Raw genomic sequence first — 24195 nt, 5'->3', positions numbered from 1 at the left:
GCTACTGCACCCAGTCCTGCCCCAGCTTCATCCTCCCATGCCCCCCTCCACTGGGGCTTTTCCTCAGTTCCTCCCCAGGTTGGATCCGGGCTTTACAGCCGTCATGACACTCTGATCCCTTTACTTGATTTACAGGAGCTGGGACCACAATGACAATTTCACCCACAGGATTTTTCCATGCAAGGACAGATCACATGCCTAATATTATCGTTATTGGTTGAGTGCGCTCAGTGTGCTCAGCACTGCACCGAGGTGATCCCTGCCTTGAGCACTTTACTATCTAACATCACGTCCTTCTGTGTTTCCTCTGGAAATACCTGAGGCATTGGAGAAAAGCATGTTTCTCCATAAACGATCCAACAGTCATTAAGTGCTCTACATGGGAGAAAATTCCTTCCTGACCCTTGCTGGCAACACACCCTGAAGCATGAGAATTGATTGCCCTTATTATGCATTACTACACATTTTAGTCAGTTTCTTTATTCAATCATAGGCATACTGGTGAAATTTGCCCTTGTGCAGAGGGCCAACACAATGCCAATGCATCAATTAAGCCCTAAAATTTCATACATAGGAAAAAGGACACCCAACAAAATAAACAGCAACCCATCCCCTTAACGCCGTACCGGGGAAAGGGACAGGCCTTGAAGACGGCAGGCTCTGGTAAGCCAGTGGGAGAAGTCAATTCTAGAGCTGACAGCCCTGCCACTAGATGGTTACATCTTGCAGGAATTAGGCCAATGGTATAGACCAATGGAAACTTCAGCTCCACAGCCCCTTTCAGGATCAGGCCTGTCACTAAACCTTTGTTGTTAATGGGCTTGCAAGGGAGCAGAACGTGGCCAAGGCACCATTAACTATACTGCAGCAGCTGACCTCAAGTGCAAAGGTGGCTCCCTGTGACTTGGGCTGATTCTCATTCTAGGCAGCAGCACGACTGGCAAAGCATCCTAATTACGCTGAAGGAAGAACGAGCGTCTGCGCATCCACTTCTAACTGCAGGAGGCAGATGTAACGAACAAGCCAAATAAGGGAACGGCCCCATCCATTACATCAAAGAGTCTGATTCCTGCTTAGGATGCACGTCAAAGGCCTGAGCTAATCCTCCAGGATGCTGGGCATCCTCTTTTCCCTTTGAAGTCAACGGGAGTTGCGGGTGCTCAGCACTTTGGGCCCAAGTGTCATGCAGTTTTCCTCCAATGCCACCATCTGTTATTGTTTTCCTTATGCAATCGGGAAAATATGTTAAGGAATACAAGGGTGGATGGGAAATCTGGATGCAGATGTTCGCACACAGCATAAAGGAAACAGTCCCCATCCCCAGAGCCAACAATAGGGGGGGAAAAGGAGAGGATTTGTGTTCCAGTAGGGCTGGGCATTGTTCCTCTCAATCCGCAACAGCATTTGAAACTGGAAGATTTATGGCTGGCATTAAAATGCTTTTGGATGCTGCTTGCCTGAACAAAGCAGAAGGAAAGTAAATAAAAAGAGGAGGGAGCTGTGAAAATGATCTCACCCACCGGGCTTTCAGCAGCACCACATCTGGCACCCTTAGCAAAGCCCCCATACTTTGGAGGAACAATCAGAATCTCCTTGTACAGAAAGGACAGCCCTCACAGAGCCAAGATTCCATGGGGCAACGTCCAGCCCAGAGATACTGAAAGCTCAGAGGAGCACAATACAGAGGGAAGAGAATTTAGGACCAAATCCTGTGTTGTTACTTACACAACAATTTTCAAAAGGACCCTAAGGGATTTAGGTATCCACCTCCCACTGAATTCCAGTGTGATGTGGGCACCTAATCCCAGCGCAATCAATGGGAGAGGAAGGATGGTCCAATGATTAGGACACCAGCCTAAGTGCCAACTCCGCCACAGACTTTCAGTGTGACTTTGGTCAAGTCACTTGGTCCGCCTGTGCCTCAGTTTCCCACGTGTAAAACAGGAGCCTTAGAGCTTCCCTACCTCCCAAGAATATAAATACCTAAGATAGATAGAACTTTGACCCTATGCACAAATTCCCACCGACTTTTCAGGAAGTTTTGCCCAAACAAGGACCAAGTAAACAATGAACAACAACTTGAGGGTTTGGAGCACAGAGAACTCAGCTATAGTGAAAATCCAATGGGGAGTCAAATCCTGAAACCATTACTCAGACAAATCTCCTGAGTTAATGGGAATTTGCTGAGGTTTAAAATATGCAAGAACCCCAGGATCTGGCCGAAGTAAAATCAGAATAAGGGCTTCCGGATCAGGACCAGAATGAAAGAGAAGCAAAGTTCTGAATAGTTTCACTTTGCAAGCTGCAAATAGCAATTCCAGTTATAGCTGAGCGAAAATGAGTTCTTTTCAGTGAAAACGAGGATGTTCCAGGAGGGAAGAGGGACTACCGTGACGTTTTGAGGAAGCACAATCCAGTGGCTGAACCAGAGAGGGATGAGTCACATAATCTGGGTCCTCCATCATCAACAGCCCCCGCTGTGACACCTTGGGCAAGGATCTCAAGCCAAATTTTTCAAGTGTCCCCTAATTTGGGCCTTCCGGTTGGAAATACCACAGGCCTGATTTTCAGAGGTGCTGAGCATCAGCAACTCCCATTGACTTGAGAAGTCATTATGGGCTTGCAGTGCTTCTGGTCATGAGGCCAAAGCATTTCAAGTTGGCTACCTAACCGGTGAGCCACCTGAAGCTAGTGAGCATTTTTGAAATTTGGAGCCGTTCTGGTTCCCAGTTACCAAGGCTGTAACAGGGGGCTAATGATACTTATAAGGGTCTTCAGCTTGAGATCTCCAGACTTCTGACACAACAGAAATATCTTTGTCACAAGCGCCACAGTAATTCAAACAACATATAATGGACATCATCATTATCATCTTAGTATTTATTGCACGGGCAGAACAAGCAAACAAGAACTACCAGTCGCAAAATCCTCTTTTCCCTTCCTCCCTTCTGTCTGTGAAACCAACATTTCCTAGGGCACACGACGTGCACTATTTTTCTGGCCACATTAATCGAGGCATGAAGTTCTTACTGGCAGTATATGACATGACCCAGAATAGGCGGAATTAAGTGAAAAATGTGAAACGTCCTCACCTCTTCAGGTCTACTCAGTACATGCCCTTCAGGGCCTGTGATTCCCAGTTCCAGGATCCTTTGCTGCTCCTAAGGCAGAAAAAAACAGGAAGATGGCTCAAAACAATGTAGTTTCTCATTTCAGGAGCTGGACATATTTGGAAGAGATGTAAAACTGAGATCCCTGTCATTTTGTGCTCTCTAGATATCCCACGGTACTTTCACAAAGGCAGGAGCAGTAGAACCAGCGTTCAGACTAACTCCCCATGTCTGGATAATTACCAAAGCTCTGCAAATCCTGGCCATTTCATTTGCAGTGTTGTCATGCCAACCTTTCCTTTGATTTCACTTCACAACCCTGCACGTTTCAGGTTTGAAAGAACAAAATAAACTTCCCACAAAACTAGCAGGCCACGTGTTGAAAACCTGTTCAACTCCAAGTTGCATGATCTAGGCATGACGTGTAAAGTAAGTATGGCATCAGCAACAGGACCCAATTATTGACTTATTTATTTATATTTCTGTTGCGATAGTCCCTAGAGGCCAACCAAGTCCAAATCCCATTGTGCTAGGCGCTGTACAAAACGTATAGTAAATGTTTCTTCACTTCCTGTCCTAAACTGCTGTGTAATATTACTATACACGGGGGCTGCCTTCCACCCCAGAGGTGGCTGCATTCAGTGATGGGCAAAGAGATGTATAGTTTGTAACTGTTATGGAATAAAAGCTAGTAAATAAACAAACCTGAGGCATTGTCGTTCTCTTACTGGGAGTTACAGGGGCTGTAATTTTGAACTCTCTCTGCTTTCTATATGGAAATGTCTATGCTACTTGAGACAGCGCCTTGACATGGCTTAGTGATTTCCTGCTGTGGGTTTTAAGAGCGGGATTTTCGAGTTTGAACACCTGACAGCACAATGCAGCTAAAATTCCACAGAGCGAACAGATACGATACCTCAGCAACGATGTCACCATTCTCAGCATGAACTTGAGCTATGGCACCTATATCACGGATTACGCTCAGGACCTCGTATATCTAGGAGAAAGAAGGCACACCGTTTGATACATACCTTTTGGTCTTGCAAATACTCCAGTGTTCTCGTCGCTTAAATGTCCTTCAACTTAAACTGTTATGTAAAACTGAAACAAAAGGGAAGCGACCAAGACAGACAAGCTCTCTTTCGCTTGCCTTAAAAGATAAGGCAGTAGACTGGGACTCGGAGCTGGGTTCAGTTCCTGCCCCGGCCATTGATTTGCTGAGGAGCCTCGAGCAAGTCCCTTCACCTCTCTGTGCCGCCGTTTCCCCATCCGTAAAATGGGGATAACAATAACGGCCTCCTTTCTAAGGCACTTTGAGACTCACAGATGAGCAGCACGATATAAGAGATAGGTATTATTAATTATTATTATAATGGAGCATAAAACAGAAATTGGTACATTCTCCAGGGCATCATCGGTAGAAGCTCTAAAGGCCCAAATTTTCAAAAGTGACATCTTTAATGCCTCAAGTCGTGGGTGCCCAACTTGCCCACAACTCCCACTGCCTTTGATGGAAGTTGCTCCACCCCTCTGACAACGAGGTGCACTGGGTCTCATGCTGAGCATCCAAACATGGGGGGGTTCACAAAAATCCGTGACCACTTTTGAAACCTCTGACCATATTTTTAGATAAAAAGAGACCATTTTTTCTGTCACCTCTTAACTCAGTTCAGCTCGAACTTCAGACACGGAGGGAAACCTCCGCCACATCACGGTTGGAAGCAAGCGCCTTCTGCAGGTTGGACAGCCCAACAATGAAACGCACCCGATGACGGACGAGTGCGAACAGAATTTTTTCTCAAGGTCCCAGTGATTCCAATCGCAAAACCAAGAAGTGCTTGCCTGGTTAAAATCAGGCCCTAGGTCCCAGAATCACTTGCGTAACACAGGCTAACCCAGCGTGGCTCTGTGTCTCCCTCTAACGACTTGACCACGTCGAGAGGTTTATGAGCCTCGTGCTGCCTCCAAATTGAAAGACCTGGGGTAAAATCGTGGCCTCGCTGAAATCAATGCCCGTTTTGCCATTGACTTCAATGGAGCGAGACTTTCGGCGCTGCTCTTTCACCTCCAGCGGCAGAAGCGCTTGCTTCCGGATCCAGAGGCGTCTGGTTCGATCCCAGCTGATGGCACAACCTGAGTAACTGATACAGGCACAAAACATTGATTCATAGAGTTTAAGGCCAGAAAGGACTATTGGACCATCTAATCTGGCCTCCTGTATAACACGGACCATTAAACATCACCCAGTTATTCCTCTTTGAACCCAATAACTCCTGTGTGGCTAAAGCATGACTTGTGAACGTAAAGCCCTCCTACCTGAGAATCTGTTAGCTGGAAGTGATCTTTGAAGGCCATGTAAACCAGGAAGGAATTCACACCTAGCAGAGACAAAACAAAGAAAACGCCCAGGATGTACAAGTAATAGGCATAGATAACATCCACGTTGAAGTTAGAAGCGAGCCAGCCACAAGTTACATAAACAAAGTGATCCACACAGAAGTTAAGTTAATAGATGAGCTGTTACGGCCAGACAGTCCAAGAGCCTCATTCTCCTGCCACTCATGTTGGTGTAAATCAGGAGGAACTTCAGTGAAGCTAATGGGAATACACTGGTGTGAGTGAGAAGAGAATCAAGCACAAGGTTCTTCGCGCTAAAACTGACTATACGGTTTGGAAACTGCAGATAAGACAGTCCTGGCCCTGTAAAATTCCACCTGTCTTGAATAAAGAGGACTCTCCCCTTCCTGCCGGAGTGGACCAGATGCACCATTGAAACAAGTATAGACACTGGCTGGCTTTAAGAAACTTTTAACTTCTTCCCATCAAAATGAACTGATTTTCCATCTGTTCAATGGAACGGTCTGCTACAGACAGCCCAATCCTTCTTGGCTCTGAGGGCCAGATCCTTGGCTGGAGTAAATCAAGTTACTGCCAATCAAATGAATGGAGCTATGCTAATTTACACCACTTGAGGATCTGACTTTTTGTGCCTCCTGGGAAGTGCGCAGCATCCTCAGCTCCCGTGAAAGTTCAATGTCAGGTTAAGGAACTCAGCACCTGGCACTATCAGCCCCTTGGACGGTGTGCCACGCATGACAATGGACCGACCCCCCCCGGAGTCAATGTGAGTTTGTCATTGGCTGCACTGGGAGCAGAATCGATCCCACAGCATGTAATGTACTGAAATATACCAGAGTATGACCGTACAACTGACGAGCCACGGAGACACACCTGGAAATAAGATGTGGCTCCCCCAGAGAGCAGAAATAAGAAAGACAGAAATTCAGTCTGCTGTGAAACACACACAACACTTAATAAATCACAATTAAAGGCCACCAGCTTCTTAGCCATGTGACATTTAAAAACTCCACTAGTCAGAATGATGGAGCCCAGCTTGTGGCAGAAAAGAGAGCTAAGCCTTCAGAGCTCCACTCAACACCAAAAAGGAATACGTCTTTCAGATTCAGCTTTGTGGGAGGCTGAGCAAAAAATGTAAGAAAAATACCTTCAAAATGGGTACTGGCTGCCTGGTTTCCCAACCCTTCCTGCTAGACGGCTGGGGAATTACTAACAGAGCATTTCTACAAAGCATTGTGCTGACCAAACCACAGTGTTCACAGCCTCCCCTCCCCTGCATTCTACAGACATGACAGGGTAAAAATTCTTAACCAGGATGTGTGGGAAAACCACCATTAGGATGTAAAAGTTTGTTGCTGTTGTTTTTTTCAACCATAAACAGGATGGAAAATCCTTCCAGCCCAGGGATGAAAGGTCACGGAAATCAGAGATGGGAAAGACCTATTCGATCATCTTATCTATCTTGCCCTCCTTTTGCTGGCCATTGAAGGATTGTTCTTCTTGAGTCAGATTCTTTTCTCGCTTATGCTAGTTTAACTGGGATAGCCCAGTGGTTTGAGCATTGGCCTGCTAAACCCAGGGTTGTGAGTTCAATCCCTGAGGGGGCCATTTAGGGATCTGGGGCAAAAATTGGCAATTGGTCCTGCTTTGAGCAGGGGGTTGGTTTAGATGACCTCCTGAGGTCCCTTCCAACCCTGATATTCTATGAACTCCATGAGTTACTCCGGACTTGCACCATTGCACGTGAAAGCAAAGTCAAGCCACCTCTATCTCCCCTGGATGACTTCCAGCTCTCTTGCTGACACTGGCCAGTGGGGAGAGATACGTCCTACGAGAGTGTGTCTATCACTCCTTCAGGGAGATGCCCATCTCCAGAGAGGGTCCAGATCCTCCACTGCTGCAGCTCACCAAAGCTCCATTGAAGACAATGCAGCTATGCCAATTTAGACCATCTGAGGATCGGCTATGCCTTGTTCTGAATGACCCGGGTCGCTGTCCACGGCAGCCCTGGGCAGTACCACCCCAGGCATCACATCTTACCCCCTGCACACGGTCAGTGCAGTCTCCTGCCTAAACGCCACTCCAGAGGGAAGGAGGCAGAATGGCAAGACTGGATTCCAGTCCCACCCTATACACTAACCTGGCTTCTCCAGCCCCCCTACAACACTGCCTCCTGATGTACCAAGCCCCCCCCACCACCACCAAAAAACAGACACCATTCTGAACCCTGATCTGGCCGGTAATTTGACCAAAACAAATAAAAAAGAATAAAAAGTATCTACAAGGGCCAGTCTTCAGAACCAAAAAAAAGAAAAAAAATTGAATCAGTAAAAACATATCGATTTAAATGATCCCGAAACTTACCATGGTCTTTCACCAGGGCTTCCATCTCCTCCTGAACCCCTTTATGCCACTCCGTGATATCCACATGCAGAGAGTAATCGCAGCAAGACTTGCTATCCGCCCATTCTCGCCACTGGTCAAATGCAGTGAGTAAGCTGGTCCCTGGTTCTGGAACTACGTGATCAACTGGAAAAAGACAAAGCATTTGCACCCGTGAATGTGCGTCCAAAGGCCTTTAGCATCCATCCAAGACAGACAGCGCTTTCCACTGACTCTGTGAAACAGGATGTCCCCCCGCCCAAAGAAAAATTGGATCTGTGCGTTTCCCAAAGCCCGGGGTTCGAGAACCCACTCTGCCATTTGATTACAAGCAAAAACTAAAGCAGGAAATAATTCAGTTACTAGAGTGTGTTACACTGCAACTGTATGTGATTGGAGCAGAGGAAATTCCTAGTTCAAAGCCAGTGCAAATTCAAACCATTGCAGTTATACGTACATTTATGTATACAGTTACTCCTCTGCTTCCTGTTAGGGTTACAATGACAGACAATACTCCCCTGCATGAGCATCAGTGAGTAGTTTTCCAGTCAAACTGAGGGACATCTTTCTCTACTCTGTGCCCTCTGAGATGCTGGATAAGGTACCCCAAAGGGTTTGGAATGTATTTTTGTATTATTATAACATCTAGCAAGCTCCAGTTACGGACCAGGACCCCACCGTGCTCAGCACGGTACAAACACAGAACAAAAGGACTGTCCCTCCCATAAAGAGCTTCCAGTCTAAATACAAAGATGAGATTAAAAGATACCCTGTCTGCACCTATTCTCTGATTTGCTGCTACCATAATCCCACACCTAACATCAAAAGGCGGAGCAGCAAAGACTCCAGCGAGCGAGTTCAGCTCTTCTTTAAATCCACCACACTAACTAAGGCTACAATTGTCTTTAAATCCTGCTAATAGACTCCCAATTTGCACACTGCAGTCAATGCAGAGACCGTGGCAATTGGTATATATTCACGCACCCCCTCAATGAACTTCTTTTAAGGTGCCATTTGTAGATCCAGAGTGATAGTTACCCATGTGCAGAGGGGCCCAGCCAAGATCAGTGCAGCACTTATGTCCACCTTCAGCCCAAGGTTCAAGTGGGGCTTAAGTGGTGTACAGTAGACCTTGCGATTGCTCTTGGCACAAGGGTGACCTTCACCTCAAATACGTATGCACAAGGGAGGCTTTCCGAGTGTCTCTACAACTTCAGATTGGAGAAAAGGAGCCCCTAGTCTATTGTTTTGATTTTTTTTTTTGCACCAGCCGTATAACCTAGCTGTTAAAAACAACAGTCAATGCAAAAACTTCAGATTAAAGCCCTGTCTGAGCTGCCGATATTCTGATATTAGCCCACCAATAATGACTCCAACACAACCCCCCTACATCCCAGTTCATCATCGCCCAAGGTGGGTTCTGCAGCATGCCCAGGGAAGTTGGCAAATCTGGGTTCTGGTGGATGAAGGAGGGGCAAGTTCTAAACGCCTTCACGGAGAATGTGCTGCCAGCCACCTCTTCTGAGAGGACTCCAGTTCAAGGGCCTCTACTGATTGCAACTGGAGCAGCATCAGGGATGCAGGTCCGGAGCCATTAGGGACTTGACAGATTAGAACTAACACCAATGTCGTAGGTACAGGCATGGTCCAGTGAACTAGGAGCCAGGAGATCTGCATTCTATTCCTGGCTCGGCCACCCAGCAAAACACTTCCCCTCCCCGTGCCTCAGTTTCTCTGCCTGTAAAATTGGGATAATGATATTACCCTCCTTTGTAAAGAGCTCAGAGATCAACAGGTGAAAAACCCTAAAACCCTGAAGCATGACGTTTAATATCTCCTCCAAAAACTGTTTAACATGCAAGTACTAAGAGGAGCTCTCTCTGGATCCAGCAAGCCCTGAGGACAGCGCAGTCAGAGGGCTCCTCATCCCAGAGAAAAAACACGAGCATGGAACAAGGCCACAAAGCCAGAGTCTGAAAGACTGGGCAGCTGTTCAAGGGGGAAGAAAAAAGACAATCTCATGGTTTCAGAGGTCACAAATTGAACTTGTGTTGGGGTGGAGGGGGAGCAGGGAGGGAGGAGAGCTTGGCTGATTGTACATTGGCCAACAAGGGGGGAGAAATTACACGAATCCTGCTTAGTTATCAGCAGACAAAACAGAGCAGTTTATTTTTAACTATATTGTTAAGTATCAGGATTGCAATCAGCCCAGCATCTGGCTCTAAATCTTGATGGAACTGCTGAAATGAGAGACAGAGTCCTCAGGCCTCTGCCGTATCACAAACCATCCCTTTGCTCTTACTCAGGGCCAGCCAAACCATCCAAGATTTACACGAGAAGCTTGGTATAAACAGCGTCGCTTCCCTGAACGCCTCATTAGCCACAGCCAGCCGTCTGAATTGGTAACAATGTCCCCAAACGGCCTGAGATGAGCAAGTGTTCCCGGAAGTAAAGAAGATTACGTAAAGCAACCATCTTTGTTGCACGAATTAAAAGCTTTGGCCATCGCCTCCATTTTTGTGACGGGTGGCTACGTGACTGTCCGCAAGCAACGGTTACAATATTTGTGCCCTTCGGATGAAGTTGTGCCTGCTGCTAAATGGGGCAAGTAATTGTGCCCGGGAGGAGTGTGTGACGCCGAATGTTTGGCCTCTGCATCTCGCAAGTTCAACTCCAGCTTAGCTCTGTAGCCACGACAGCTTCAACGGCAGCCTTTTGTGAAATTAGGTGGTGTGTCTCAGCCCCTCGTGACAACCAGCTGCTTCCGCTCTGAATAGTTGACGCCATATCGGACAGCCTCGTGAACATTTAAGAATTTAACCTCCAATGCCCTGGTGAGATTGTGTCCCCAGTGGGAAATGAGGCACAAAGACATTAATTGACCCAGGTCACAGAGAAAGCCCGTGAAAGGGACTGAAATTGCAGCATAATCTCCCGAGCCCCAGTCCAGTGCCCTTACCACAAAACTGTTCTTCCTTGGGCCACTTATTTGTGTGTCTGAATATGGATTCGGGCATTTTACTTTTAGGCACCCAAGTCTCAAAATGTTGGGCAGAGTCTTCCTGAACCTCGGTCTGCACAATAATAAAAAGGGCACAATTATTACCTAAGATGCCATGATGCGGAGAGGCTTACATTGTTGAATGCTTGGACGAAAAAGGGCTACAGAAGTGCAAATTAGAGCGCAAAGGGATCATTAAGAAATCTTGCCCCCAGCACGAAAGGGCTAAACACCACACAGCTGTAAGATCTCGGCGCAAAGGATCGACTCTGATGTCTCGAATCAGAACTTTAATCGCTCTCTTATTTCATGTGCTGTCCAAGTGTGAGTAATCAGAGGCGGGGTAGGGAGATGGAGAATCTCTATCTGATCTCTGACAAAGTCAAACCACCAGCTGGTTATAATAAGGCCATAAAAATGGAGATAGTGGCACATCTGTGAGGGAAAAAGTCAGCACTAGGGATTAGGAACATCTAGCATGGAAGCAGCGTTGCCGACGCATCTTCTACAGCTTCCTTTAGCTCTTTGATGGCTTGAGATGACGCAACCCGAATCTTGCTCCCTTTACGCACTCAGATCAAAAAGCTGCTGTCAGCTGATCATCATCATCATGGAGACAATACAATGCCTTTTGCAAGAGTATCTCAGGCTGCTTTGCAAACCACATATTGCTAATTACCACAATGCCTAAGGACCAACTGAGAACGCAGTCCCGGCCCTGCACAAACGCAGAGTGATAGGTGGGCTCAGCCGCAAAGAGCTTACAATATAAATGGACAAGAGACACAGAGTGGGTATAACACAGAGTAAACAGCGTGACAGTAACATGGGTATAGTAGCAGTCAGAGACTATGGTAATGGGTACATTAAAAACACTGGATAGATTTAGATTAGACAGCAACACCAGACAAGACATATTTGCAACCAAGCGCAGCGTTACAACTGGTCATTACGGCCAGGCATCAGCAACAAAAGGGCAGAGACCAGACAGATCCGTTGGCTGTTTATTAGGATGGTGCCCTTTTCTCTATTTAAGTTCTCAATTAAAAAACTATGCCCTTTGCCACAGTGGAGAGTTGATAGCACCGAACAAAGAGGCCACGTTTACTGCAGGCTACCGCGTGATGGTCTGATTGTTGTAGAGACACAGCAGGAATTAAAAAGGCCCCAAACTCGGAGTGGAAAACAGATCTGGAACCCCCTCTGAACGCCTTCAAATTTCCAGGAGGGGAAGAGAGTGGAGACTCAAATCTACCCCTACAGTTTTGGTTCCAAATCAGACCTAGGCGTAACCTACACACAGGTTTGTACTGATGTAACTATTTTGGTTAGAGGTGTGATTTTTCTATCAAAATAGTTGAAATCAGTACAGCCACAGTGGCCACACAGTTACACTGGATAAAGGTGCCTTATGCTAGTATCCCTGCAGGTATAACTATAGAATCGTAGACTATCGGGGTTGGAAGGGACCTCGGGAGGTCATCTAGTCCAACCCCCTGCTCAAAGCAGGACCAATCCCCCAACTAAATCATCCCAGCCAGGGCTTTGTCAAGCCTGACCAACTATATAGTATATGGCAGCTTTCTATCGATAGAATGTGTCCACACTGGTGGGGAAGGAGAAAGACTCAGTATGTTTTGTGCTTTTTGGGAAGAGGGCCAACTGAAAACCAGACCATTGAGGTCATGGCCCAGTCCCCCAGCCGCTAGAGGCTCCCTCAACTGTTCTTCAAAATGAAAATGTAAGAGGCAAAGCTGCAGCTGGTATTGATGAGCCTATGTCCATCTAAGTCTTTTAGACATCAGGGTCAGCCACCAGAATCAAACAGGATCGGCTCTTTCACACTGAAGGGAAAGAACTAGGCACTGTCCCTGGATGAGTGCGTGACAATTGGCCCTTGCTAGACGACCCCCCACTCCCATTAGCCCGAGCAGGAGTTGTGCACATGCATCAAAATAGGAAGATTTACTTCCAGGCCTCAGACAGAACTTGCTAGCACGGAGGGAAACAGAAGCTTTTTCTTTAAGGTGGCCATGCTTCACGTGTCTACAGAGAAGTTTACGAAAATCCATCTGCCTCTTCCTCCCTTTTTCCCACACTCCTAGCTTCCCGCAATGACCCTTGGGTATTACCTGCTAGCAGACCACAGATGCAAGGGTTCCTGACCCACTAGAAAATGTAGAAAACCCAGTCTCGCAGCTTCACACGTGAAATGCAGCATCCCGTTCTGACCTTACTGAACAATTTGTCTCTTGGGAACCCCACTGCTTGTACTGTTGTTAGTTTTTTTCCTTTGTTTTGGAAGCAACGGATGTTCAATTCCTGAAGCAGTATGTGGCTTAGCTACTTCAGGGTGGATTCAGAAAAATTCTCTCAGCAGATGCTGTTATCACCCGCTTATTTTGCATTTGTTTATTGCTTTGATTTTCTCCCTTCCCTGACCCAAATCTTTTCATCCTGGTCTCCACTATTACTACACAAACAATGCCAAATTCTAATCTTTAAAGGGGACTGTGTTCAAGAAAAAAGTTGAAACAAGTGGTTGATGACACAGCCCGAAAGCACTAAAATTTAAGTTCTCCCCCGTGAGACACAACTGCCTGCAAAACAGGACTTGAGCGATGCATAGACTTTGTGCTGGCTCTCTGGAGTCAATTTAATCTCTAATCCTGAAGGCCGCAACTCCTACTGAAATCAATGCGAGTTAGCTGCCTCAATAACTCTGAGGATCTGCGATGACGTTCCGACTCGTTTGTAAGTCAGGTCTTATTTAGGCCCATTTCCGGTGAGGTAAATGGAGAACCCAAAGTAAGGGCCTCAAAAAGTGGTCCACTATGAACAGAAAATCATTACATGCATTTAAATTTTAACCTTCTCCAAAGCAGAATTGGGAATCCCAAATGCAAGAGTGTTGGGTTACTGCCTGGGAAGCAAATGGTGAAACTGACCAAAATCAAAAATGAAACTGATCAGTCTCCTCTTACCACTGCTGAAAAGAGCAACAACAACAAAATTCTACACTTAAGTGCTTAAATATATACATATGTGCCCAGATAATCTGTTTAAAGCTCCGAGGACTGAATGCTCAAAAGGCAACAGGAGGCTAAGTAGAAGCTAGGAGCCTAACTCCTTTTGAGCATTCAACCCAGACAGGCTGATTTAGCACCCTAATTTAAGCCCTGGTCTACACTAGGACTTTAGGTCGAATTTAGCAGCGTTAAATCGATGTAAACCTGCACCCGTCCACACAATGAAGCCCTTTATTTCGACTTAAAGGGCTCTTAAAATCGATTTCCTTACTCCACCCCTGACAAGTGGATTAGCGCTTAAATCGACGTTGCCGGCTCGAATTTGGGGTACTGTGGACACAATTCGATGGTATTGGCCTCCGGGAGCTATCCCAGAGTGCTCCATTATGACCGCTCTGGACAGCACTCTCAACTCAGATGCACTGGCCAGGTAGACAGGAAAAGAACCGCGAACTTTTGAATCTCATTTCCTGTTTGGCCAGCGTGGCAAGCTGCAGGTGACCATGCAGAGCTCATCAGCACAGGTGACCATGATGGAGTCCCAGAATCGCAAAAGAGCTCCAGCATGGACCGAACGGGAGGTACGGGATCTGATCGCTGTTTGGGGAGCGGAATCCGTGCTATCAGAACTCCGTTCCAGTTTTCGAAATGCCAAAACCTTTGTGAAAATCTCCCAGGGCATGAAGGACAGAGGCCATAACAGGGACCCGAAGCAGTGCCGCGTGAAACTGAAGGAGCTGAGGCAAGCCTACCAGAAAACCAGAGAGGCGAACAGCCGCTCTGGGTCAGAGCCCCAAACATGCCGCTTCTATGATGAGCTGCATGCCATTTTAGGGGGTTCAGTCACCGCTACCCCAGCCGTGTTGTTTGACTCCTTCAATGGAGATGGAGGCAATACGGAAGCAGGTTTTGGGGACGAAGAAGATGATGAGGAGGAGGAGGTTGTAGATAGCTCACAGCAAGCAAGCGGAGAAACCGGTTTTCCCGACAGCCAGGAACTGTTTCTCACCCTAGACCTGGAGCCAGTACCCCCTGAACCCACCCAAGGCTGCCTCCTGGACCCAGCAGGCGGAGAAGGGACCTCTGGTGAGTGTACCTTTTAAAATACTATACATGGTTTAAAAGCAAGCATGTGAAAGGATTACTTTGCCCTGGCATTTGCAGTTCTCCTAGATGTAGTCCTAAAGCCTTTGCAAAAGGTTTCTGGGGAGGGCAGACTTATTGCGTCCTTCATGGTAGGACACTTTACCACTCCAGGCCAGTAACACGTACTCGGGAATCATTGTAGAACAAAGCATTGCAGTGTATGTTTGCTGGCATTCAAATAACATCCGTTCTTTATCTCTCTGTGTTATCCTCAGGAGAGTGAGATATAATTCATGGTCACCTGGTTGAAATAGAGTGCTTTTCTTCAGGGGACACTCAGAGGAGCCCATTCCTGCTGGGCTGTTTGCCTGTGGCTAAACAGAAATGTTCCCCGCTGTTAGCCACAGGGAGGGGGGAAGGTTGAGGGGGTAGTCACGCGGTGGGAGGAGGCAAAATGCGACCTTGTAACGAAAGCACATGTGCTATGTATGTAATGTTAACAGCAAGGTTTACTCTGAAAGAGTGTAGCCACTGTTTTATAAAATGTGTCTTTTTAAATACCGCTGTCCCTTTTTTTTTCTCCACCAGCTGCATGTGTTTCAATGATCACAGGATCTTCTCCTTCCCAGAGGCTAGTGAAGCTTAGAAAGAAAAAAAAAACGCACTCGCGATGAAATGTTCTCCGAGCTCATGCTGTCCTCCCACACTGACAGAGCACAGACGAATGCGTGGAGGCAAATAATGTCAGAGTGCAGGAAAGCACAAAATGACCGGGAGGAGAGGTGGCGGGCTGAAGAGAGTAAGTGGCGGGCTGAAGACAGGGCTGAAGCTCAAATGTGGCGGCAGCGTGATGAGAGGAGGCAGGATTCAATGCTGAGGCTGCTGCAGGACCAAACCAGTATGCTCCAGTGTATGGTTGAGCTGCAGCAAAGGCAGCTGGAGCACAGACTGCCACTGCAGCCCCTCTGTAACCAACCGCCCTCCTCCCCAAGTTCCATAGCCTCCACACCCAGACGCCCAAGAACGCGGTGGGGGGGCCTCCGGCCAACCAGCCACTCCACCACAGAGGATTGCCCAAAAAAAGAAGGCTGTCATTCAATAAATTTTAAAGTTGTAAACTTTTAAAGTGCTGTGCTTAAAGTGCTGTGTGGCATTTTCCTTCCCTCCTCCACCACCCCTCCTGGGCTACCTTGGAAGTTATCCCCCTATTTGTGTGATGAATGAATAAAGAATGCATGAATGTGAAGCAACAATGACTTTATTGCCTCTGCAAGCGGTGATTGAAGGGAGGAGGGGCGGGTGGTTAGCTTACAGGGAAGTAGAGTGAACCAAGGGGCGGGGGGTTTCATCAAGGAGAAACAAACAGAACTTTCACACCGTAGCCTGGCCAGTCATGAAACTGGTTTTCAAAGCTTCTCTGATGCGTACCGCGCCCTCCTGTGCTCTTCTAACCGCCCTGGTGTCTGGCTGCGCGTAACCAGCAGCCAGGCGATTTGCCTCAACCTCCCACCCCGCCATAAACGTCTCCCCCTTACTCTCACAGATATTGTGGAGCACACAACAAGCAGTAATAACAGTGGGAATATTGGTTTCGCTGAGGTCTAAGCGAGTCAGTAAACTGCGCCAGCGCGCCTTTAAACGTCCAAATGCACATTCTACCACCATTCTGCACTTGCTCAGCCTGTAGTTGAACAGCTCCTGACTACTGTCCAGGCTGCCTGTGTACGGCTTCATGAGCCATGGCATTAAGGGGTAGGCTGGGTCCCCAAGGATACATATAGGCATTTCAACATCCCCAACAGTTATTTTCTGGTCTGGGAATAAAGTCCCTTCCTGCAGCTTTTGAAACAGACCAGAGTTCCTGAAGATGCGAGCATCATGCACCTTTCCCGGCCATCCCACGTTGATGTTGGTGAAACGTCCCTTGTGATCCACCAGAGCTTGCAGCACTATCGAAAAGTACCCCTTGCGGTTTATGTACTCGGCGGCTTGGTGCTCCGGTGCCAAGATAGGGATATGGGTTCCGTCTATAGCCCCACCACAGTTAGGGAATCTCATTGCAGCAAAGCCATCCACTATGACCTGCACATTTCCCAGGGTCACTACCCTTGATATCAGCAGATCTTTGATTGCGTGGGCTACTTGCATCACAGCAGCCCCCACAGTAGATTTGCCCACTCCAAATTGATTCCCAACTGACCGGTAGCTGTCTGGCGTTGCAAGCTTCCACAGGGCTATCGCCACTCGCTTCTCAACTGTGAGGGCTGCTCTCATCTTGGTATTCATGCGCCTCAGGGCAGGGGAAAGCAAGTCACAAAGTTCCATGAAAGTGCCCTTACGCATGCGAAAGTTTCGCAGCCACTGGGAATCGTCCCAGACCTGCAACACTATGCGGTCCCACCAGTCTGTGCTTGTTTCCCGAGCCCAGAATCGGCGTTCCACAGCATGAACCTGCCCCATTAGCACCATGATGCATGCATCGGCAGGGCCCATGCTTTCAGAGAAATCTGTGTCCATGTCCTGATCACTCACGTGACCGCGCTGACGTCGCCTCCTCGCCCGGTATCGCTTTGCCAGGTTCTGGTGCTGCATATACTGCTGGATAATGCGTGTGGTGTTTAATGTGCTCCTAATTGCCAAAGTGAGCTGAGCGGCCTCCATGCTTGCCTTGGTATGGCGTCCGCACAGAAAAAAGGCGCGGAACGACTGTCTGCCGTTGCTCTGACGGAGGGAGGGGCGACTGACGACACGGCTTACAGGGTTGGCTTCAGGGAGCTAAAATCAACAAAGGGGGTGGCTTTACATCAAGGAGTATTTCAGGCAGGACTTCACGGAGGGTTCCAATAAGAAATGGTGCACCTAAGTTATCGTTCTTATTGGAACAAGAAGGTTAGCCTGGCCTCTGATTGATACATGGCTAGATTTACCTCGCTGCACCTTCTCTGTGAGTGACTGCAGTGTGACCTAGAGGAATGAGTCCCCTAGACAGGGGAGGAGGCAAATGAGTACAAAACAAATCTGGTCTATTTCTTGTTTTGACCCACTCCATCTATCTTTTACATCTTTGGCTGGCAGCAGACGGTGCAGAAGGACTGCATGCCATCCACATCTCATGGCTGCTCGACAGAAGATGGTACAGTACGACTGCTAGCCATCCTCATCTCTTGCCTGCCTGGCAGAAGATGGTACAATACGACTACGAGCAATCCTCATCTCTTGCCTGCCTGGCAGAAGATGGTACAGTACGACTGCTAGCAATCCGTATCGCCTGCCCGCTCACCATAAGACGGTTCAATAGGACTGACTGCAGGACTACAGAGAATGACCTGGTCAAGTCACTCCAAATTTAGTCCCTGCGCCCATGTCTGCCCAGGCGCTCCCAGCCGACGTGGCCAGGAGCACCTCGGACACGACGAGGACGACTACCAATCGTATTGCACCGTCTGCTGCCAGAAGGCAATGGGTTGCTGCTACTGTGCAGCAAAGCCGTACCGCGTCTGCCAGCACCCAGGAGACATAGGGTGACGGTTACCTGAGCGGGCTCCATGCTTGCCGTGGTATGGCGTCTGCACAGGTAACTCAGGAAAAAAGGCGCGAAATGATTGTCTGCCCTTGCTTTCACGGAGGGAGGGAGGGAACGGGGGCCTGACGATACGTACCCAGAACCACCCGCGACAATGTTTTAGCCCCATCAGAGTGCTCCATTGTGACTGCTCTGGACAGCACTCTCAGATGCCCGATTGTTTGCCGTTGCTCTGACGCCGGGAGGGGCGACTGAGGACACGGCTTACAGGGTTGGCTTCAGGGAGCTAAAATCAACAAAGGGGGTGGCTTTACATCTAGGAGTATTTCAGGCAGGACTTCACGGACGGTTCCAATAAGAAATGGTGCACCTAAGTTATCATTCTTATTGGAACAAGAAGGTTAGCCTGGCCTCTGATTGATACATGGCTAGATTTACCTCGCTGCACCTTCTCTGTGAGTGACTGCAGTGTGACCTAGAAGAATGAGTCCCCTAGACAGGGGATGGGGGGAAGCAAATGAGTACAAAACAAATCTGGTCTATTTCTTGTTTTGACCCACTCCATCTATCTTTTACATCTTTGGCTGGCAGCAGACCGTGCAGAAGGACTGCATGCCATCCACATCTCATGGCTGCTCGGCAGAAGATGGTACAGTACGACTGCTAGCAGTCCGTATCGCCTGCCCGCTCACCATAAGACGGTTCAATAGGACTGACTGCAAGACTAAAGAGAATGACCTGGTCAAGTCACTCCAAATTTAGTCCCTGTGCCCATGTCTGCCCAGGCGCTCCCAGCCGACGTGGCCAGAGCACCTCGGACATGACGATGACGGCTACCAGTCGTACTGTACCGTCTGCTGCCACAAGGTAAGGGGTTGCTGCTACTGTGTAGCAATGCCGTACCGCGTCTGCCAGCACCCAGGAGACATAGGGTGACGGTTACCTGAGCGGGTTCCATGCTTGCCGTGGTATGGCGTCTGCACAGGTAACTCAGGAAAAAAGGCGCAAAATGATTGTCTGCCCTTGCTTTCACGGAGGGGAGGGAGGGAACGGGGGGCCTGACGATATGTACCCAGAACCACCCGTGACAATGTTTTAGCCCCATCAGGCATTGGGATCTCAACCCAGAATTCCAATGGGCAGCGGAGACTGCGGGAACTGTGGGATAGCTACCCACAGTGCAACGCTCCAGAAGTCGACTCTAGCCTCGGTAATGTGGAAGCACTCCGCCGAGTTAATGCACTTAATGCACTTAGAGCATTTTCTGTGGGGACACACACACTCGAATATATAAAACCGATTTCTAAAAAACCGACTTCTATAAATTCGACCTTATTCCGTAGTGTAGACATACCCTAAGAGTCTGAGAAAATTGCTCCTTTAAGATGGAGAGAGTGACTTTTGTGAGGCACAGCTGGGGAAACCCCAGCAGAAAGGTGAGGAATGAAAACAGGCCCTACTGAAGTTAATGGCAAAACTGCCATTGACTTCTAAGGGGCCAGGATTTCACCCGAGGTCACAAAGGAGGAAATTTGCCCGAGCACAGGGGGCTAGCACGGGCCTCTGTGCACCACTTCAGACCTCAAAATAAGACTTAAATAGGACTTAAGTGGTGCGTCAGCCTTGTAACGATCCCTTCCACAGGGGTGAAATTTCACCCGCAATAAGTGGCAAATTTGGGACCAGCACACTGATCCCCAGACTCCAGGCTGGTGCATTACCAGCCATCAACTCGTCCTTTTAACCCATGTCTACAGCACTGAGAATAAGCAAAGATTGAATTGCTTAAAAAAAAAAAAAGCTTTTTCCCTCTCTTCTTATGGCAAAACCGAGCTATACAACAGAGCACCAGCTGCTGTAACCCAGCGTAGCTCCGTCCAAGGGGCAATGCTTTTTCATGCCAGCGGAGGAGCTGCCTTAGAGATGACGGTGTTTTCGTTTCTAGCATCAGCGGGGTGGCCGTGGTAGCCTGTATCCACAAAAACAACGAGGAGTCCGGTGGCCCCTTAAAGACGAACCGCTTTATTTGGGCCTAAGCTTTCGTGGGTAAAAAAAAAAAAAAAACCACACCGTCTTTAAGGTGCCACCGGACTCCTCGTTGTTTTTGTTTCTAGCAAATCTAGAAACCCCCTATGTTCGTGAGGTGTTCAACAGCCTCTGAATCTGAAGCATATTTTTCCCCTGGGCAAACAAGCTAGAAACCCAATTCCCACGGAAAACCAATGGGATTTAGGCACCTACCTGCTCTGAAAATCCCAACCACAACCCTTAAGACAGTCCCGTTAATTGCCCAGGTCTTCTCTGTCATTCTACGCAGTTTTCACTCGGCTTACAAGGTGCATCTGTTCTTACTCCCAACCCATTCTGACCGCCACCCTCCTCACCCGCGTATCCACTGCCGCCTTTCTGTCTCTGTCATGCTCCCTTCGCTCCCTCCTGGTGCAAATTAATCAGCTCAAGCTTAAAACCAGACAATAAGCCAAAGCGAGACAACAACACTAACCACTGTTAGCTTATCTGTGTGGCTTTAATGTGCCAGAGCTGGCATCTAGCCATGGTGAAATGTTGTGCATCCTACAAGCATCAATGGTGGAACGCTGTGAGGGAAGACATAACAGCCATTAATGTTTCTGATGGAGCAAAGCAATAACAGAGCTCTGTGCTACATGAAGAAGGAAAGCAGAAAATAAGAGAAGCTGATCTGAAGGGAACATTTCAAACACAACCATTTACAAGGGGGTAAAAAAAAAAAAGAAAAGAAAAAAGAAAACATAACCATCAGAAGAAAATCCGGGTAGGACAACTGAGTTAGGATGGCAAACATGCCCCTTTGCTAAACATGACCATGTACTTAATAAGGCATCGATCAGTTAACAAAACTGATCAGTTTCCCTGTAACAAAACTTGTCATTGACCAAGCTGCATTGTTTTCCCCCAGCCTTATCAAAATTTGAAAAGACACAGTGATCAAAGGGTTAAACAACATGTTAAAATAGTAAGGATACGCCAGTCTGTTTTCAAAGCATTCAGCTCATAATGTGTTAGAGCCAGGATATGGAACCAGAATGTAACACAGAGACCCTAGGTCTTGGGCAAGTTATTTAGGGGCAGATTTTCTCAAGTGCTCACACTCATATAGGTCTCTCATACAGGCACTGAAGTAAATGGCCTGATTTAGATCGTGTGCGCCAACTCATAGAAATTCTGGCCTTTAGGAGACACTTCTGAAGATCTGAGCTCCGTTGTCTGCCAGGCGTCCATCCATGGTTCTCAAAGTGATGAATAAAGATGCATGAATCATCCTGCACTGCACCCTGAAATTCTCTCCAGTTCACACAGCTTGGAGGGGGGGCGGGGAGAGGGGGGAAGAGGCACGAGTGATCACCAAGGCTTTGCCTCCACTAGCTCTTTTGTCGGCAAAACTTTTGTCAGTCCGGGTGTGAAAAAACACCCCCCCCCCGACCGACATAAGCTTCACCGACAAAAGCACCGGTGTGGACAGTGCTCTGCTGGCGGGATATACTCTCCCGCCGACATAGCAGCTGCCACTTGTTGGGGATGGATTAATTATGACGGCAGGAGAGCGCTCTCCCCCTTCGGCATAGAGCTGCTACACAGGAGTCCTTCCAGTGGCACAGCTGTGCCGCTGTAAGGTCTGGAGTGTGGACATGACCTTGGGTAAAATTTTCACCATCACTAAGCAACACAGAAGCCCAAACCCCCCTGAGTTTCAGTGGGACTTGGGGCTCTTCTGAAAATATTACCCCAAATCTCAAGAGGAGACACTGAAAATTAGGTTTTGATTTTCAGAAGAGCGGAGAAAGCACAACCCCCACTCCTTAAATCAACAGGATCTGCAGGCCGTCTGCAACCCTGGAAAAACATCAGTCCCTGAAGTATCTCTAGTTGGACACCTCCACGCCCCCACTAAAAAGAAAACAGGAGGCATTCAAAATTAGTGGCCACTTCTGAAAACGCTGGCCTTATACACTTTGCACCTTAGTTTCCCCAGCTGAAAAATGAGGATAACACTTCTCCCTCTCAGAGGGGCTTTGGGAGGGTTAGTCAAGATTTATAAAGCCCTTTGAAGAAGGAGGGGCACATTCATTCCTGGATCTGGATCTATTTGGCCTGGAAAGCATTAGCTAATGCTATCTTTTTCTGCATGGCAGCGGGAAGTATTGGCTTTCTTTTAAAAAAATAAGTTTTATTCAAGTAACTGCTGCACTCTGAACGGAAAGGCTCATTCTGCAGAAAGACATGGATGTTAATCGGATCACCTCTCCGGCTATGTTTTCAAGATGCCACAGGCATGACTATATACCATTCCACCTCATATGAAACAGAACAACTCATCTGTGACATCACAGAAGGACTGCCGAGAATCATCCAGCCCTCTGACTACTACCCCATGCTGTTCTCCCATGTGGGCACTAATGATACTGTAAGGTATGACCCCGAGCAGATCAAAAGTGACTACAGGGCTCTGGGTGTGAGGGTGAAGGAGCTGGAGGTGCAGCTGATGTTCTCATCGATCCTTCCGGTCCCAGGCAGAGACAGACACATCCTGAAGGTGGATGCATGGCTGTGCTCACCAGGAGGGCCTCAACCACAGGATGCTGTTCTGAGAAGAAGGATTGCTGAGCAGAGATGGGGTCCACCTATCAAGGAAGGAGAAAGTATCTTTGGATAGAGACTGGCTAACCTAGTGAGGTGGGCTTTAAACTAGGTTCTACAGAGACAGAAGACAAAAGCCCACAGGTAAGTAAGTCCAAACCATGGAGACCTGTGAAGGGTCAGAATCTGGTGGGGAACATGGGCAATCATAACAAAGGAGAGACAAGAGGGAATATAGAAGGGAAATCTAATGAACACCTTAGATGTTAGTATATTAATGCAAGAAGTGTGGCGAATAAACAGGAAGAACTAGAAATACTAGAGAATAAACACAATTTTGACATAATTGGCATCACAGAGACATGGGATAATTCACATGACTGGAATATTGGTATAGAAAGGTACAGCTTGTCCAGGAAGGACAGGCATGGGGACAAGGGAGGAGTTGCTTTGTATACCAACGATATAGTCATCTGCACTGAAGCTGAGCTAGAGGTGGAAGGCAGACCTGTGAAAAGTCTCTGGGCAAAGGCAAAAAACAAGGGTGATGTCATGGTCGAGGTCTAGTGTAGAGTCAGATCACCTAACCTGAAAGAAGCACAGGAGGTGGGGGTGATGGGGGACTTCAACTATCCAAACACCTATTAGGAAAATAACACAGCGGGGCACAGATAATCCCACAAGTTTGAAGACAACTTTTTATTGCAGGAAGTGGAGAAAAAGACTAGAGGAGAAGCTGTTCAGATTCTCACAAATACGGAGGAACTGGTTGAAAATTTGAAGGTGAAAGGCAGCTTGCGTGAAAGTGATCATGAAATGCGGAGTTCCTGATTCTAAGGAATGGTAGAAGGGAAAACAGTAGAATAAAGACAGTGGATTTCAAGAAGACTGACTTCAGCAGTCTTGGTAGGTAAGGTCCCAGGGAAAGCAAGTCTAAAGGGAAAAAGAGTTCAGGAGAGATGGCAGTTTTTTTAAAGAGACTTTAGCGAGGGCACAAGGGCCAACTATCCCAATGTGCGTAGGAAAGGCAGTGTGATAAGAGACCACCTGGCTTAACCAGGACATCTTCAATGACCTGACACTCCAAAA

General features: G+C 47.7%; 1 protein-coding gene and 1 long non-coding RNA gene across 7 annotated transcripts in view; one reads left to right on the top strand and one right to left on the bottom strand.

The window, feature by feature from the left end:
• Nucleotides 1-24195, bottom strand: part of DPYSL2 (dihydropyrimidinase like 2) — a 107587-nt gene that overhangs the window by 33855 nt on the left and 49537 nt on the right. For all 6 annotated transcript variants that reach the window (XM_048829177.2, XM_048829179.2, XM_048829181.2 and 3 more), the window contains exons 4-7: nucleotides 7833-7997; nucleotides 5427-5488; nucleotides 4027-4107; nucleotides 3093-3161 (exon numbers count right to left, since the gene is read on the bottom strand). In XM_048829177.2, the coding sequence (XP_048685134.1) occupies nucleotides 3093-3161; nucleotides 4027-4107; nucleotides 5427-5488; nucleotides 7833-7997 (377 nt within the window). The remainder of the gene's footprint in view (nucleotides 1-3092; nucleotides 3162-4026; nucleotides 4108-5426; nucleotides 5489-7832; nucleotides 7998-24195) is intronic.
• Nucleotides 14038-16092, top strand: LOC142070159 (uncharacterized). Its single transcript, XR_012666146.1, has 2 exons — nucleotides 14038-14966; nucleotides 15555-16092. It is a non-coding gene; the product is annotated as an uncharacterized LOC142070159 (long non-coding RNA).

Source organism: Caretta caretta, chromosome 26 (assembly GCF_965140235.1).
Source record: "Caretta caretta isolate rCarCar2 chromosome 26, rCarCar1.hap1, whole genome shotgun sequence".
NCBI classification, from domain to species: Eukaryota; Metazoa; Chordata; order Testudines; family Cheloniidae; genus Caretta; species Caretta caretta.
Note: the sequence above shows the minus strand (reverse complement) of the source record. Positions and strands in the feature narration are given on the sequence as shown.